General features: G+C 37.1%; 3 protein-coding genes across 5 annotated transcripts in view; 2 read left to right on the top strand and 1 right to left on the bottom strand.

The window, feature by feature from the left end:
• The first annotated feature begins 3425 nt into the window (after nucleotides 1-3425).
• LOC122407484 (endocuticle structural glycoprotein SgAbd-2-like) lies at nucleotides 3426-5139 on the top strand. The gene is made up of 4 exons (XM_043413728.1): nucleotides 3426-3557; nucleotides 3867-4018; nucleotides 4123-4267; nucleotides 4575-5139. Exons 1-4 carry the CDS (start codon nucleotides 3546-3548, stop codon nucleotides 4821-4823), a joined length of 558 nt encoding a protein of 185 aa, XP_043269663.1. The 5' UTR covers nucleotides 3426-3545; the 3' UTR covers nucleotides 4824-5139.
• Nucleotides 5140-9986: 4847 nt separating this feature from the next.
• On the top strand, nucleotides 9987-13397 carry Rpt1 (26S proteasome regulatory subunit Rpt1). Its single transcript, XM_043413659.1, has 6 exons — nucleotides 9987-10184; nucleotides 10282-10319; nucleotides 11018-11500; nucleotides 11821-11985; nucleotides 12074-12240; nucleotides 12871-13397. Exons 1-6 carry the CDS (start codon nucleotides 10112-10114, stop codon nucleotides 13247-13249), a joined length of 1305 nt encoding a protein of 434 aa, XP_043269594.1. The 5' UTR covers nucleotides 9987-10111; the 3' UTR covers nucleotides 13250-13397.
• dib (Cytochrome P450 302a1, mitochondrial) overlaps nucleotides 13303-14155 on the bottom strand; it is a 41951-nt gene continuing 41098 nt past the window's right edge. For all 3 annotated transcript variants that reach the window (XM_043413655.1, XM_043413656.1, XM_043413654.1), the window contains exons 8-9: nucleotides 13719-13934; nucleotides 13303-13542 (exon numbers count right to left, since the gene is read on the bottom strand). In XM_043413655.1, the coding sequence (XP_043269590.1) occupies nucleotides 13435-13542; nucleotides 13719-13934 (324 nt within the window). In that variant the 3' untranslated portion in view covers nucleotides 13303-13434. The remainder of the gene's footprint in view (nucleotides 13543-13718; nucleotides 13935-14155) is intronic.

The raw sequence follows: 14155 nt of genomic DNA, 5'->3' as shown, positions 1-14155 counted from the left end.
TTTTTCGCAAGTATTTCGCAAGTCCTCCGGTTAACGCGGAATATTTTTTGTGTTAAAAATTAACAGTGAATGCCAGTGCAAGGCCTTGCAGCACACGAGTTTGTGCAATTATCAATGAGAAGTTTATACAATCCGTGTGGATTCTGCCCTCAAGGTTGAAAGTTTACTATGCTGTGGTATTGTGGCATCTTCTGCCTGAAAGTGCTAGTTGATAATAATTATCGGAGTTGTATTTATCCATGGAGATTCGTTGAGTACGATAATCGGTGAACGAAACAATGTTGACGAATTACCATGCTTATTAACCCTGAAAATTTATAGCTTCAATTATATCGTCGTACGACTCGATCTTTCACGATTTCTCCCCCACTCTGTCCTAGCAATGGATTACATATTCCGTGGGTTCACATCACATTATAATAACGAGCTTTCATTTTTCTCCTGCGGTAAGATTTATCGCGAGAGCATAGGAATTTTTAGGCCAATCAGAAAAAAAAATAAAAAGGAAAATCTCGTCGCTGGGAGCGACTTCTTTATTGTCGTTGATTTCAATATTCCATGCTTTTGATTCGTTTTTTCGAATGACTTTTCTCACTCCGAGCTTCGGCGATGTTTCAATTGCATAATAACTTTCTTGTATCGAGAATATTCGGGTTTTTTTTTCATTCCAGCCGGCGAGATGAAAGACATTTTTTTGTACCTCGAGCATTGCGGCGCAAACTGCGTGCAAACACATGTGATATTTTATGATGTTATAATTTTATTCATCGTTCGGCCGCACGATGATGAATATCCACGTAAATATTCCGGACTCACCCACCGTAGCTGGTACACTGCGATGAGTCGGGAACATAAATTCACGCAATTGCACCAAACAATCTGAGAACGAGGAATCTAAGACTTCCAAATTGCCCAGGACAATATGAGAATCTTTCGCAATAAATCATCGGCATCGTAAACGATTTAATGTACTGTAAACAAATTATTGTTCACACTCATTTTATTTTCATCGAATAAACGACTTTTTGCTGATTACATCACTTTTTTCTTCAAACGTTGACTTTTCAATGGACAGAATGTTCAAAAAAGAGTTTATCTCCGGCCTGAAAGAAGACGACAGAGCCAAATAACAGAATTCTTTCAAATCTTTCCTTAATAATTTTGGCCCAATAAAAAAAAAACATCAATTTTCGCATCTCCCTGAAATGTAATGGGACCAAATTAATTACGCATCCCAACGATGCGCTATCATATTCTAAAAAAAAGTTCGCCAATTTGACAAATCTATCAATCAAATATTCAAATCAATCAAATTTTTATTTCTTTTAGGCTCTTTAATTTTTTTAATTCTTATATTGGTTTCGTTATCCCCGAACGTCAGAATGAGCGGGCTGAGAGAAAAATAACGAATAACAAATATCAAAGTTACCAACTCTGCAACGTCGCGGCACCTTCTAATGGTGATCGAACAAAAATGATAATTATCGCGAAGAAAGAAAAAGTGCCATAGGTGCAGTTTGCATTATTCAATCGCCAAAACCCGTGACATTTTCGCGAAACGCTTCAGCGTACGGACCACCTACACGATCTGGACTAGTATAAGCCCCTTAACTGTATAGTCTATTCGTTACTTAACATCTTCAGGAACACATGTCATTCACTCTTTCGTACAATTATATATACAGGATAACTGACATACTTTATGATTTAACTTATGCATGTTAGACACCTTTAACTCTCACTGACAAGAATTTAACAAACGGGCCGCCGTCGGTTCATTCGTTCGCGAGATTTATGGCTGTGTTTGTGAGACATTCACCGTCGCGAGCCACCCACTTTTTCTCCTCTTCCCCTCGGCTTCGCACATGTTCTTTCTTTCGTATGATATTCTCGTGCTAATTGAAAAGACCTCCCAAAATTCGTCTCCGTTTCTTTCAAACAAACGATTTTTTTCGTTATTTTTCTTCGGAGGGAAAACATCGTAAATTGATGACAGGAATAGCAATCGAAGAAAAGTGACATTTTTGGTGTCTTTAACGCGTTGCCGCTTGGACGAGATTCGATAAACGAAGTTTTTTGTCTGAGGGTCTTTAGAGATGGAATAATAGAAATAAAATTATTAAAATTTTCCATTTGGCTTGCATGGAACAATCTTGAAAATCAACTTTGATTTGGGGACATTTTGGAGTTTTTAACAACTCCACTGATCCCTATACTCAGCAGGAATTATTCTGCGAACAAAAAACTAGAGGATAAAATATCCGAACAAGAGTCCCGAAACAGGGAATGAAAAAAATCGCGTGAATCTTCCCGATCGTGCAATTGCGCCTTAATTTTGGGTCTCAGTTTCCAAGAACGTAATTTACTTATTCCGTGAAATTATGAAACACTTGGGTCAACCAGTTTTCAGTGAAATTATGATTTCTTATTGTGCTTTGAAATCTCGGAGCGTGCGATACAAAAATATTTGGAAAAAATCGATTCAACAATCTTTCGCAGAAATAATTTACACAAAAGTTCCTTTCATCGAAACAACTTTGAATATTTTCAAGCCAGAATTGCATTTTTCTTCCAAATCATTTCGAATCCTTCAAACTTCGTCCCAATTCATTGAAAATTTATTTTTTCAAAACTCAGTACTCTCATTTCTAAAATACCCTCCACTTTCGGGTCACGAGTCCTGCTTTCGAAGTCAGCACTTGGACTTTTCAAAACGTTTCTATTTCATCCATGAATGTATGGAATTAATCTTACCACGAGACTTTTTAGGGGTAACAATTCCTTAGTGATCGATAACAATCATTTAAAAAATTGAAAAATCAAGTTTTATTACAGAAAAATTGAATCTTCCTTCGATCTTTGAGGTTTCCCCGAACATTTGAATCCTCAACTCAATGATTTGTGTCCACGATTAAAATTTTTGTTACAAGCCATCGAGGGTAGAGAGAGAGAGAGAGAACAAAACCGCAGAAACATTTTTCATAGGCCTTTTAACCCCGTCCATTTTTTATTCTCGTGAGGTCGAGCAATTAGTCTACCTTTTGACCTACCGCGCAGTGAATACCTGTAAAGATGTGAGGGGTGTACACATAACGAGTGGCTCTCATGCGCTCCCAGCGTAGAATCGTTTCAGGCAAACACACTTATCACAGACACAGGCTCAGGATAATTTCACAGCTCATTGATGCAAGAGGAGAAGAGGGCCCAGCATCGAGAAGTGAGACGAAGGGAGACGAGAAATACGAAGTGATGAGAAAAGTGAGCGACACAATCGCAACGAGTACACACCAACACTCAAAGGGGAATCTTGTCGCGGATGGTACACGTTAGAATGGAAAGGGAGAGAGACGTGGCGAGGGAGGGATCGGGAGGATCTCGAGTTTTTCGTATAAATGCCGGGACGGTTCTTCTCCGAGATGCAGATACGATCTATCTGACGAAAAGCGCCTTCTCGATTTTGGACTCGTCGACATTGAAGCACGAAGTGCTTACGAGATACAAACGAAAATAATCAATTAAAATAACAATTAATATTTAAATCAACCATGAAGTTTGCAGTGAGTGTTTTAGTTTTTTGTCTTACCAACTCGTGGGATTTGTGCAACGTGGATTTACGTGAAGCTCGAACGAGAATGATGAAATGGACTTGTCGAGATCTATCGTTGATTTTCACGCGTTAAAAAAGCTTCGTCCAACCAATAATTGCGGCGTCTGCCATTCAAACTATCGTCGATTCAAACGAACGATCGTTGGACTACCACTTGAATCCATTAGTTTTTATGAATCTCCTTATAAAACTAGTTTCTTCGATATTTTTATGGGAACATCAAAATGATCGAAATTTTTGTATTTTTTATCGTTTATAGATCGCGATTTTGGCCGTGGTAGGATGCGCGTCCGCGCAGTTCGGCAATTACCGTGGCTTCCAGAACCAGAGGCCGTTTACACAGACCCAGAGACCTCAATATCAGCCCCAGCCTCAGCCTCCCCAGTACCAACCGATCCAGCCCCAATATAAGTAAGTTTTAATCGGCGATTTTTTCCGTTTTAATCTTTATCGAAAACGAAATTGTTCAGTTTTTCACTGGAATTAAACTGACACCCAAAAACTCTGATCCGCAGTCCCAGTGGCCCGCCAATCGCAATCCGCAGCCAACAGTCCGACGCCAGTCCCGACGGATCTTACAACTGGAGCTACGAAACTGAGAACGGAATATCCGCATCGGAAACCGGCTCACCGAAATCGACTGCCGAAGGTCCAGCAGAGGTCAGTAGATCAAATTCACATCGAGACGAAAAATCTACGAGAATTGCAGGGCCCCGATCGCGTCAAAAAAGTAGCGCGGACGACGATGCTCAAAACTCGAGACTTCTTCCCTGTTTCGAGTAATAATTCCAAATTCTGAACAAAAAATGTTCAACGAACGAAATCATTCGACTTTTATTCCTCAGCAGTTAATGAACCAGGAAAAAAACGATGTAAATCGTCAGAAGAGATAAATTTTAAGACATTTTTTTACTAAATTTATTCTTCGCTCCTTCAACCCCGATTTTTCTTTCATTCGGATCTACAGACCGTTCGGGGACGCTACTCTTATACAGCCCCCGACGGAACTCCAATAACCGTCGAGTATTACGCCGACGAGACCGGGTTCCACGCGGAGGGTGCTCACATCCCGACGCCGCCCCCAATCCCCGAGGCGATAAGACGCGCTCTGGAAGTACTTCCCCAGACCCGTGAGGAGCCAACGTACCAGCAGCCTCAGCAGCAGCAATATAACCGACCAACTTACAACCAAGGAGCTCCCTTCCGCAGATTTTAAAGAGAGGAAATAGAACGTAAAAACAACGGTTTGAAAATATTCCTCCTCTCGCGAAGACTCACGAGAAACTGGACAATAAACAATTAGCCAAGAATTTTGACGATGAAAAAAGGTAAAATTACATGGAATCAGGACGACGAAAAATCCATGAGAGACCCATCGAACACATGTGTAAATGAATTTACATTTACAATTATTAACCTGTGATTTTATACACGTGTTTTGTACTCCCTTTTGTACTTAATTAATTTTATGATTAATTTTATATTCGAAAGCAACGGAATTATCGTCCGCAATAAATCGAAACTCTTTGCAACTGCTCGTTCCATCATTTTTTTGTTTTCCCTTCATTCTCTCGAAATTTGCTAATTTTTGAAAAATCAACTAATTAGGGAAGTCCTAAAAAAGGACAAGATCTTTCGATAAAATTGATATTCGTTATTGTCTCGTTGTTAGAATTTTCAACTTATTCGATCAATTCTTTGACGCACTTGTCATTATTGCTTTTTTCTCTGCCATGCTGAGTGAGTTTTCTCTCGGATTTATTCGCTTGGCTTCTATTGCTTGTCAATCAAAGCAAATGGTTTCTACCCACGATCGAAGAGATTTCTATTCACACAAGAGAGCGACGAGGGGGGGAGGGAAGACATTTACGACTTTTCCAGCCTTGACGAATTCGTGACTGCGTCGCTTTCTGAAATTGAGTTTCATCGACTTTTCGCTATGGTTTTCCATCCATAGACTCAATTTCGTGGTTCGCGGGTACGAACCATTTTTCATGAAATCCTTAAACATTTTCGTTGATTTTAAACGTGTATCAAAAAACGTGTCAAAAGGTTTAACAATTTTTGGAATTATTAAATCGAAATAAACAGCATTTGAATTCAAGTTATTTTAACTAGAACGAAAACTAATTTCTTCTATTCTTGAAAAAAAAGTAGTTCAAGATGAAAATTGATTTTTACAATTGCTTCAATCAACTTCAATACGACGACACATGAAAAAAAAAAATGCCATGCCTCAATCATAAACCTGAATCTGCTCGTAAAACGTTGCATAATTTTCAGTGCATTTTGTTGCAATCAGACAGAGCATAAAGAAGAACTGCGTAAGATCGTTAGTCAGCATAACTGTTTGTTACATTCAAAAGTTGTATAGGATACTCGGCCTCGTCAGACCTGTCTGGAGAACTTGGTCATCCATTTAGCTCATCTTGTTTCGTGTGAAAATCTTTAGTATCCTATTAAATGTAAATCAATAAATGCAAGAAGAAGAACAGACGACGTGACATTTGTTCCAATTATGGAGTTTGAGATAATAGGAAAAATAATGATAAACAGTGAGAAAATGCAGATGAAAATTCTCGAAGAACAGTAATAATTTCAGTTAATTGATATTTGATGAAAACGAAAATGCTACAATAAAGTTTTTCACAAACAAAATGGATTTTTGTGTACAATTGAAATAACGAAACTTGATCGATGTGTGGCTAGAATATATTCCCAGGTCGACGACTCGAGGAAACGATGAAATTACGTAATTAAAGCAAAAGGATTCTCCCACTAAATAATCTGTGTCAGAAAAGATTATTTGCATTGAGGACTCGTCTTGTGACATAACTGCTGAGGTTATAACACATTTGTGAATGTTTCATCTCGGTTCGAGTAATATTAGTTATACGAGAACGAAACATTCAGAAACTGCAAATCGTTACATCAGTAGATCGAACGAGAATTTACACTCAAAAATTCACCTAGTTGGATTCGTGCTAATATTTTTATCGAGGGTTTTGAATTTCTTCGTTCTGAATTTCTGGCAATCGATTGAAAGGTCCCCGAATTTTATTGAAAATTTATCCTTCCAGCAAGAAAAGCGTCCAACTAAAAGTCAGTCAATACGAAAGTGATTTTTTTAGGCAAACCGATAAGAATTAAATAAAGTCGATGAACATTAATTGTTTTTTAATGAAGTTTCTTTTTTTTAAATTTTTTCAATATTTATTTAATATTTCAAATAATTTTAATATTTTGTATATATTATAATTCATTTATTATTATTATTATTATCATTATTCATTAAATTAATTTAATTTTATAACATAATATAATATAAAATAATAATAAAATTCATAATTTTAATAATAATACATTCAAACAAAGTTCAAAAAACGTTCAAAAAGAAATTAGTGACTGAAAAATCGTGGACATTGCAGTCAACGTAGAAGTGGGTCGAGCGAAATTCAATTGATTATTGAAAAATGAAAAAGCAACTACAATGTTGAAATAAAAACGTGAACCATAAGGAAATAATACGAGGAATTGACGTTCCCAGGTAAAAGCACGTGAATAATTTAATTAAAGTTCCTTCGCCTCGCGTCACGGGCACACTCGTTTTTATCTTCTCGATGATTCACTTTTCCTCTTTCTCTTTTGTTTCTTCGTCTAATTCAACGGGAAAAGGAGACGGATAGCGGTCGTCAGAAAAGGGACAGTGAAACGAGATTTCTGAGTCTCTATATTTGTGTGTGGTGCGAGGCTAGCAGAATTCATCGACGTACGAGTAGCGTTGGGGATGGACTAGTGGCATTTGCAATCTTCCTTATACCCTGCCAGAATGTCTGTAAAGGCAAATCCTTCGACCTCTCCTTTTACATGGTTATAGAGAGACACATCGACTTCTTTTTATGTATAATGTATATCCGAGGGATAAACTGATTATTATGGATACAGAAAAAAGAGTTAGCATTAGAATGGTGATTGAGTGAAAATAACGAGATTAGGAATTAGACGAAGCATGAGGATCGAAAAGATTGTAACGGAGATTCCCAGGAGAGGATACAATTTTGCATGCTCCCTCGGAGACTCGTTTCTCCCACAGATTAAATGTCAGTGCGTAATTCTCAAGCCCGTAATCTCTGCCACTATTTTTTATCCTTTTCAGATCGATGTTCAGCAACGAAAATTCGATTTTGCTCTTCTTTATCGTCGTCCACATCGATCGTGCTCCAAATTTATCTGCCCCATTTTTTATATCTCCTTCTCATGCTTTTTGTTTCTTTTCTTTTTTTCTTGCAATGAACATGATTCGGCTGGAATAGAACAATGGTCGTGTTGATCGGGCTGTGAAATAGAAAATAGATCTCTCGTTTTTATGGTCTGGCTCGCATGGATTGTTGAAATTCCACGACCTTTGATCCCTTTCCCTCTCTCTCGCTCTCTCTGCGATTTATTATTAAACGGCAACTACTCATCTGGCCTCTTTCACTATTCGACGATTCCGGCGAGACCAACACAGACACACACCCACACACGAAACTCCAGAATTGCATTTTTCCTCATGCGGATCCATGCGAAATGAATCTTCGATAATTCATTGTTTTTAGTCCCCTTTTCGATCATTTTTCATTCTGATGTCTCCAAAAAGTGACGAGGAAAAATGGATCTTTACGGGGTCTTTCTACCGAGGGAAAAATAGTCAAAATGTTGGGAAAAAAGTTTCATTCCAACAATTTAGGGGGAATATCAATGCGATAGACTTAAAATTGAGGTTATTTTGGAATTTTTTTTTTTTAACGGCTCCATCAAATTATTCGAAAATTGGTGTACTAATTATTAATCTAATGGAGCATACGAGGAATTTTTATTTTTTATTTTTAGTACATTTTATTGAGCAGAGGAGCGGTGCGAAAATAACGTCTCAAAACAAAAATCCTCGATGGTTAACAGCACAAGCGCCACAGCAAGCAATTGAAATCAAAAATTCAAAAAGATTATTAAATTATAATCGTATAGCTATCGCAGGATCGTAGAAAATTTGAAAATTTTGATTAAAAAAAAATGGCGACCATTTAAAAAAAATCGAATTTAACACAAAAATTTTGCAGTAAATCGTTAATAAAAAAAAGTAAACAGTTTTAAAAAAAGCCCATGATGCGACGATAGCGATAAGTTTTCTGAAGAGAATCCTTTTTGAATGAAGTCGATTGGACAAAATTTGACAGAGTTATGCTGTCAACCAGGTCAAAGAACATGCATTCGAGAAAAACGCGCTTAAAGTTTTGAGAGAATAAATTTCTTACCGATTAGTTTGCTATCCCCCGATCATCTTTTGCACCCAAGCTCTTTTTCACATTGATATTCCCCCTTAATCATGACGTCATTTGATTTGAATAATCAAACTCTTGAACTTCAGTGAAAATTCTTCTTTGTTTCAATTGACTCGAAACTTTTTTTTTTACTTATATTCGAAAATCATAAAAATACAGATTTCAATGAATTTTGATCGAACTTTAAAAAAAAAACAAATCTTCACTCGTTAATTAATTTTTTTGTGTCAAAGAAAAAAAATAGTTTTCGTGAGAATTTAACGATGCGACGTAGGCCTACCTCAAGGAGAACAGGGCGGGGCGGGAAGGTGAAAGTGCTCTACGCATCCTCCTTTATGTTATGCATTTTTTAAATTTAATATACCGGTCAAGGACTCGAGACTGTGCTATGTACCGATTGCCTTCAAAGAGTAGGCGTTAGGAAAACTATATATTTTCAAAGGTTAGTCAAACCTCAGCCGATTAAGGGGGTTCCCGTCGCCCTCCCTCCCGCTTGAATCGTTCGCATAATCCGCATCATGGGCGCATTTCAAATTGACGTGCCAAAGAAAATCAAACACTATTGATGGCCTTTCAACTTGTGTAACGTTTTCTGCCCCACCTTCAAATACGTTGGATTTAGACTCTTCGAGTGTTTGAAACTTTCGTCAAAAACGTTGCGACAAAAATAGTTCGAAACGCCATCACATTTTTAATGGGAATATTTTTCAGGGCATTTGGAAATCATTTAAACGTGGTGATCGAAATTTTTCAAAGTGACATAAAATTTTTTTTTAAATTAAAAAATTTTCCTCAAAATGTTTTTGTTGCTAAATGGAATGCAAAATACGAAACTAAATAACGAAAGTTTTGTTTGGGCTTTCGTTTTTGAAAAATTTCATGTGCATCGATTTATCTTTAAGCGCATTAAAGCGCAAGAAAATCTGTACAACTTTAAAGTCGAAAATGCGCTCCCTTTCGCGCCGCGAAATTAGTAACATTTTTCTCCGACACCAGAGCGCTCGTGCCTGGATGCGGGAAAAGTTAGAAATACCCTGACTGCTCTAGTTCTCATGCTCTCTCCATGATCGTTGAATTTCGCTTGTAATCCGTAGGCGACATAACCAACAAATCGCAATTTTTTCAGTTCCGATCTCGGAGATTTCATTGTCGTTAATTAATAGTAATAATTAGCGAAGTAAAAATGCCAGACCATTTGGGAGACGACATGAGGAAAGTCAAGGGAGAAGAAGAACAGGAAGAAAAAGAGATCAAGTGTAAGTTTTGAAACCGATGCTTTGTCATCAACGTTGACATTACACTTTTTTGTCAATGTTTTATTCTCTGCATTACTCTAATTTTATCATTTTTCAGCGCTTGACGAAGGTGACATCGCTTTACTCAAGACTTATGTGAGTACAAATGAGTAGATAACAAAAAAATTTACGTTTTTCGTATTTTTGTTTTTTAACCTCACTCTTTGTAGTGATCATTGAAGTTGTATTGTTCCATTGCTTTTTCAATTCAGTTTGAATCATTTTGGACACTATAAAATCGTTCGCGCTGAAAATCCATGATAAAAAATGATTTCTCATTTATTTTCTAGAGACATTACAATTTTTTCATTAAATTTTCATGAAATATTTGAGTTATCCCAAAAGTAAGAGATTAAAGCACCAAAGTCATACTTGTTACCTGCTGTATATTTTCTCACCCATCTTTGTAAATATTAATAGAATCCAGCATCTGTTCTGTCATCGAATAAACAGATGTGAAAATAACTTCCATCCCTTGAGTTTTCGTAGACATCTTTCAATTTGCAGATAATTCAAATTTTGATGTGTTTTTTACTCACATCTGATTGTAACTGGGTTATGCTTTTTTTTTATACAATTAATAAATAAATAAAACATGACAATTATATAAAGTAATTAGAGTTGGAAATCAGCTGAAAGTTTTTGAAGGTTCAATCTGAATGAGATTATAAATTTTTTGTAACAAAGTATACGATTTTCGGAAGTATTAAAAAATATCTCTTTCTGAATTGTTCACTGAAATTTCCACACTGAAGTTTGTATTGAGTTTATAATCAATGTATTTGAACCATTAGGGCCAAGGACAATATACAAAAACGATCAAAACGATAGAGGAAGATATACAAACGATAATAAAGCTGGTAAACGAATTGACGGGTATCAAAGAATCTGACACTGGATTAGCTCCGCCAGCACTCTGGGATCTTGCCGCCGATAAGCAAACGCTCCAAAACGAGCAGCCTTTACAAGTAGCAAGATGCACAAAAATAATAAATGCGGATTCAGACGACGCAAAGTACATTATAAATGTCAAACAGTTTGCAAAATTTGTTGTCGATCTTGCGGACTCTGTTGCTCCCACTGACATCGAAGAGGGCATGAGAGTTGGCGTTGATCGCAACAAGTATCAGATCCACATTCCTCTGCCTCCTAAAATTGATTCTACCGTCACAATGATGCAAGTAGAGGAAAAACCTGATGTCACATACAGCGACGTGGGAGGATGCAAAGAACAAATCGAAAAACTTAGAGAAGTCGTAGAAACTCCTCTCCTCCACGTAAGTCAAATTAAATATGTGAAAACATTGAAATATTCGAAACTTCGTAGTTATTTAACAATTTTATCCTTCCGCATGCTCAACTATTCTGCTACAGAAACGAATCTAACTAAATAACTACAAATAGAAGACAGCAAAGTTTTTGTTCACCAAAAAGCATAATTTTCAATTTCCATTAATCATTTCAATTCACTGCACTATGATCAAAATGATGAATGTAAATTTTTTTTGTAATATGGATGCTCCTAGTCATTCGCAATAGTTCTGATTAAAATTTTTTTTCTCTGATATGTTTGGTAAATCCATCAATATTGTTACAGCCCGAAAAATTCGTGAACCTTGGAATCGAGCCACCGAAAGGTGTGTTGCTTTTCGGACCTCCTGGAACTGGCAAAACTTTATGCGCGCGTGCAGTCGCGAACAGAACTGACGCTTGCTTTATCCGTGTTATCGGTTCGGAATTGGTGCAGAAATATGTTGGAGAGGTGAGTACAATTTTGACATTAACAACGTCAATTCTAAGATGGCATTAACAACGTCAACTCATTTATAATTCTGTATTGAAACGTTCAGGGCGCCCGAATGGTAAGAGAATTGTTCGAAATGGCTCGTAGTAAAAAAGCTTGTCTCATTTTCTTCGACGAAATTGACGCCATTGGAGGAGCGAGGTTCGATGATGGTGCAGGCGGTGACAATGAAGTACAGCGTACAATGTTGGAACTTATCAATCAATTAGACGGGTAATTTAATTAATATATGAAAAATAATTTTTATCAATCGTTTTGATCGTATATTTTTTTTCCAAAAGCAAATTTACTATCATCCTTGATGTGAAAGTGAAGTGTATAGAAAAATTGTTTTTATTTACAAAAAATGCGAGGAAATTTTTTACGGCTTTTTCGGCTGTTCAGATTTTGATTTTTGGAATTTCTTTTGTATATCAGTTTGTCACTTTGTCCCAATATTTACTCAAATTCCAATCAATGATATTTCGAGGATTTATAATTTTGACTCTAACGTATTTTTTTCATTAACAAACTGAGATTTCGTTAAGAAAAACTGGACAGTGATGGGATTGTTATTGCCAACTTCAATATTCATCATTGTAACATTGGACCCAATCAGCAAGGTCAAAATTTCGCAATTTTTAAAGTGAAAAACCCTTTTTTGCATTTTCTCGAACCTCCTGTCCATTCTAAAGCGCTTCAATCATCAAATATCTGCAAAATAAACTTTGATATACAAATTTTTTCAGTCATCAAAAAAATGATCTTTGACCTGAGTTAATTTTATCATGAAACGCGTCAACTATTTCTTCCCAACATCCTAGACTTTCCGAATTCGGAATCTAACGAAATGATATTTCGCAGATTCGATCCCCGAGGAAACATCAAAGTTTTGATGGCGACGAACAGACCGGACACTTTGGACCCGGCGTTGATGCGACCAGGACGTCTTGATCGTAAAGTCGAGTTCGGTTTACCGGATTTGGAAGGTCGAACGCACATATTCAAGATCCACGCTCGTCCGATGAGCGTCGAGCGTGACATAAGATTTGAGTTGTTGGCTCGTCTCTGTCCAAACAGCACCGGAGCCGAGATCCGTTCGGTCTGTACCGAGGCTGGAATGTTCGCAATAAGAGCGAGGCGCAAAGTAGCAACGGAGAAAGATTTCCTCGAGGCCGTGAATAAGGTCATCAAATCTTACGCGAAATTCTCTGCTACGCCGAAATATATGACTTACAATTAATCTCCTCTCGATTTGATAGAGAGAAAGGAAAAACAAAGTTCACAGACTTTGCAAACCGTTAATTAGACTTTTTTTCGCTTTTATCTTCCTCGTTTCCGAGGTGCAATTCGCTGATTATCGAATAAAATACATTTTTTTACAGCGACGATTTTGGTCTTGAAAACTTTTTCATTAAATCTCTCGTATCATCTCTCGTAAAACCGAAGGTTTATCGGCCCGTCCGGCTTGTTGATCAGCAACGAACGCCAATCGAGTTTCCCTCCCTCCCAAATGAATTTGTACCTTCGACAGAGCTGCACAAAAGTCAATCGAAAAAAAACTTGTTGACAACAAAAAAATTCATAGTTTTAGTAGCAACTACAATTAACGAATGATCAATTGTCATAGTCTTGCTCATAACATTTCCCTTCTCGACATTTTTTCATGAAAGTAAAATTGAGAAAAAAATTATTTCTGTCATTGAACTTACCTTCAGCAATATTATTTGCATATTCTGCTCCGCCAATCGTCTGGCAATGCAAGATCTCATGCCGTGTCCAAAAGGCAATACGAGATGAGGGTTCACCGGTTTCTTTATGCTCGAATCATCGTTGTCACGCATCCATCTTTCCGGTAGAAAAGAATCGGGCTCAGGAAAATACTCGGGCAATCGGCAAATGATTTGATTCTGCGTTACTACTGCAGTCTGCAACGTTGAAAAAAAAATCGATTTTATGACACGCCTTGCTCAAATAATCGTTGTCAGGAACAGGAACGAATTGCGTATTTCGAAAATCAAACGCTTCGACAAGGTTTGACTGATTACAAGAAGGCTCTGTTAGTGCACCGGGACGAAAAACTTCAATTTCGGAAAATCGAGCCGAAGAAATTGAACAAAGCCTCGTGAGAAAATTCATTTTCTGATTA

Source organism: Venturia canescens, chromosome 3 (assembly GCF_019457755.1).
Source record: "Venturia canescens isolate UGA chromosome 3, ASM1945775v1, whole genome shotgun sequence".
NCBI classification, from domain to species: domain Eukaryota; kingdom Metazoa; phylum Arthropoda; class Insecta; order Hymenoptera; family Ichneumonidae; genus Venturia; species Venturia canescens.
The sequence above is the reverse complement of the archived record's forward strand: the minus strand, read 5'-3'. Positions and strand labels throughout refer to the sequence as shown.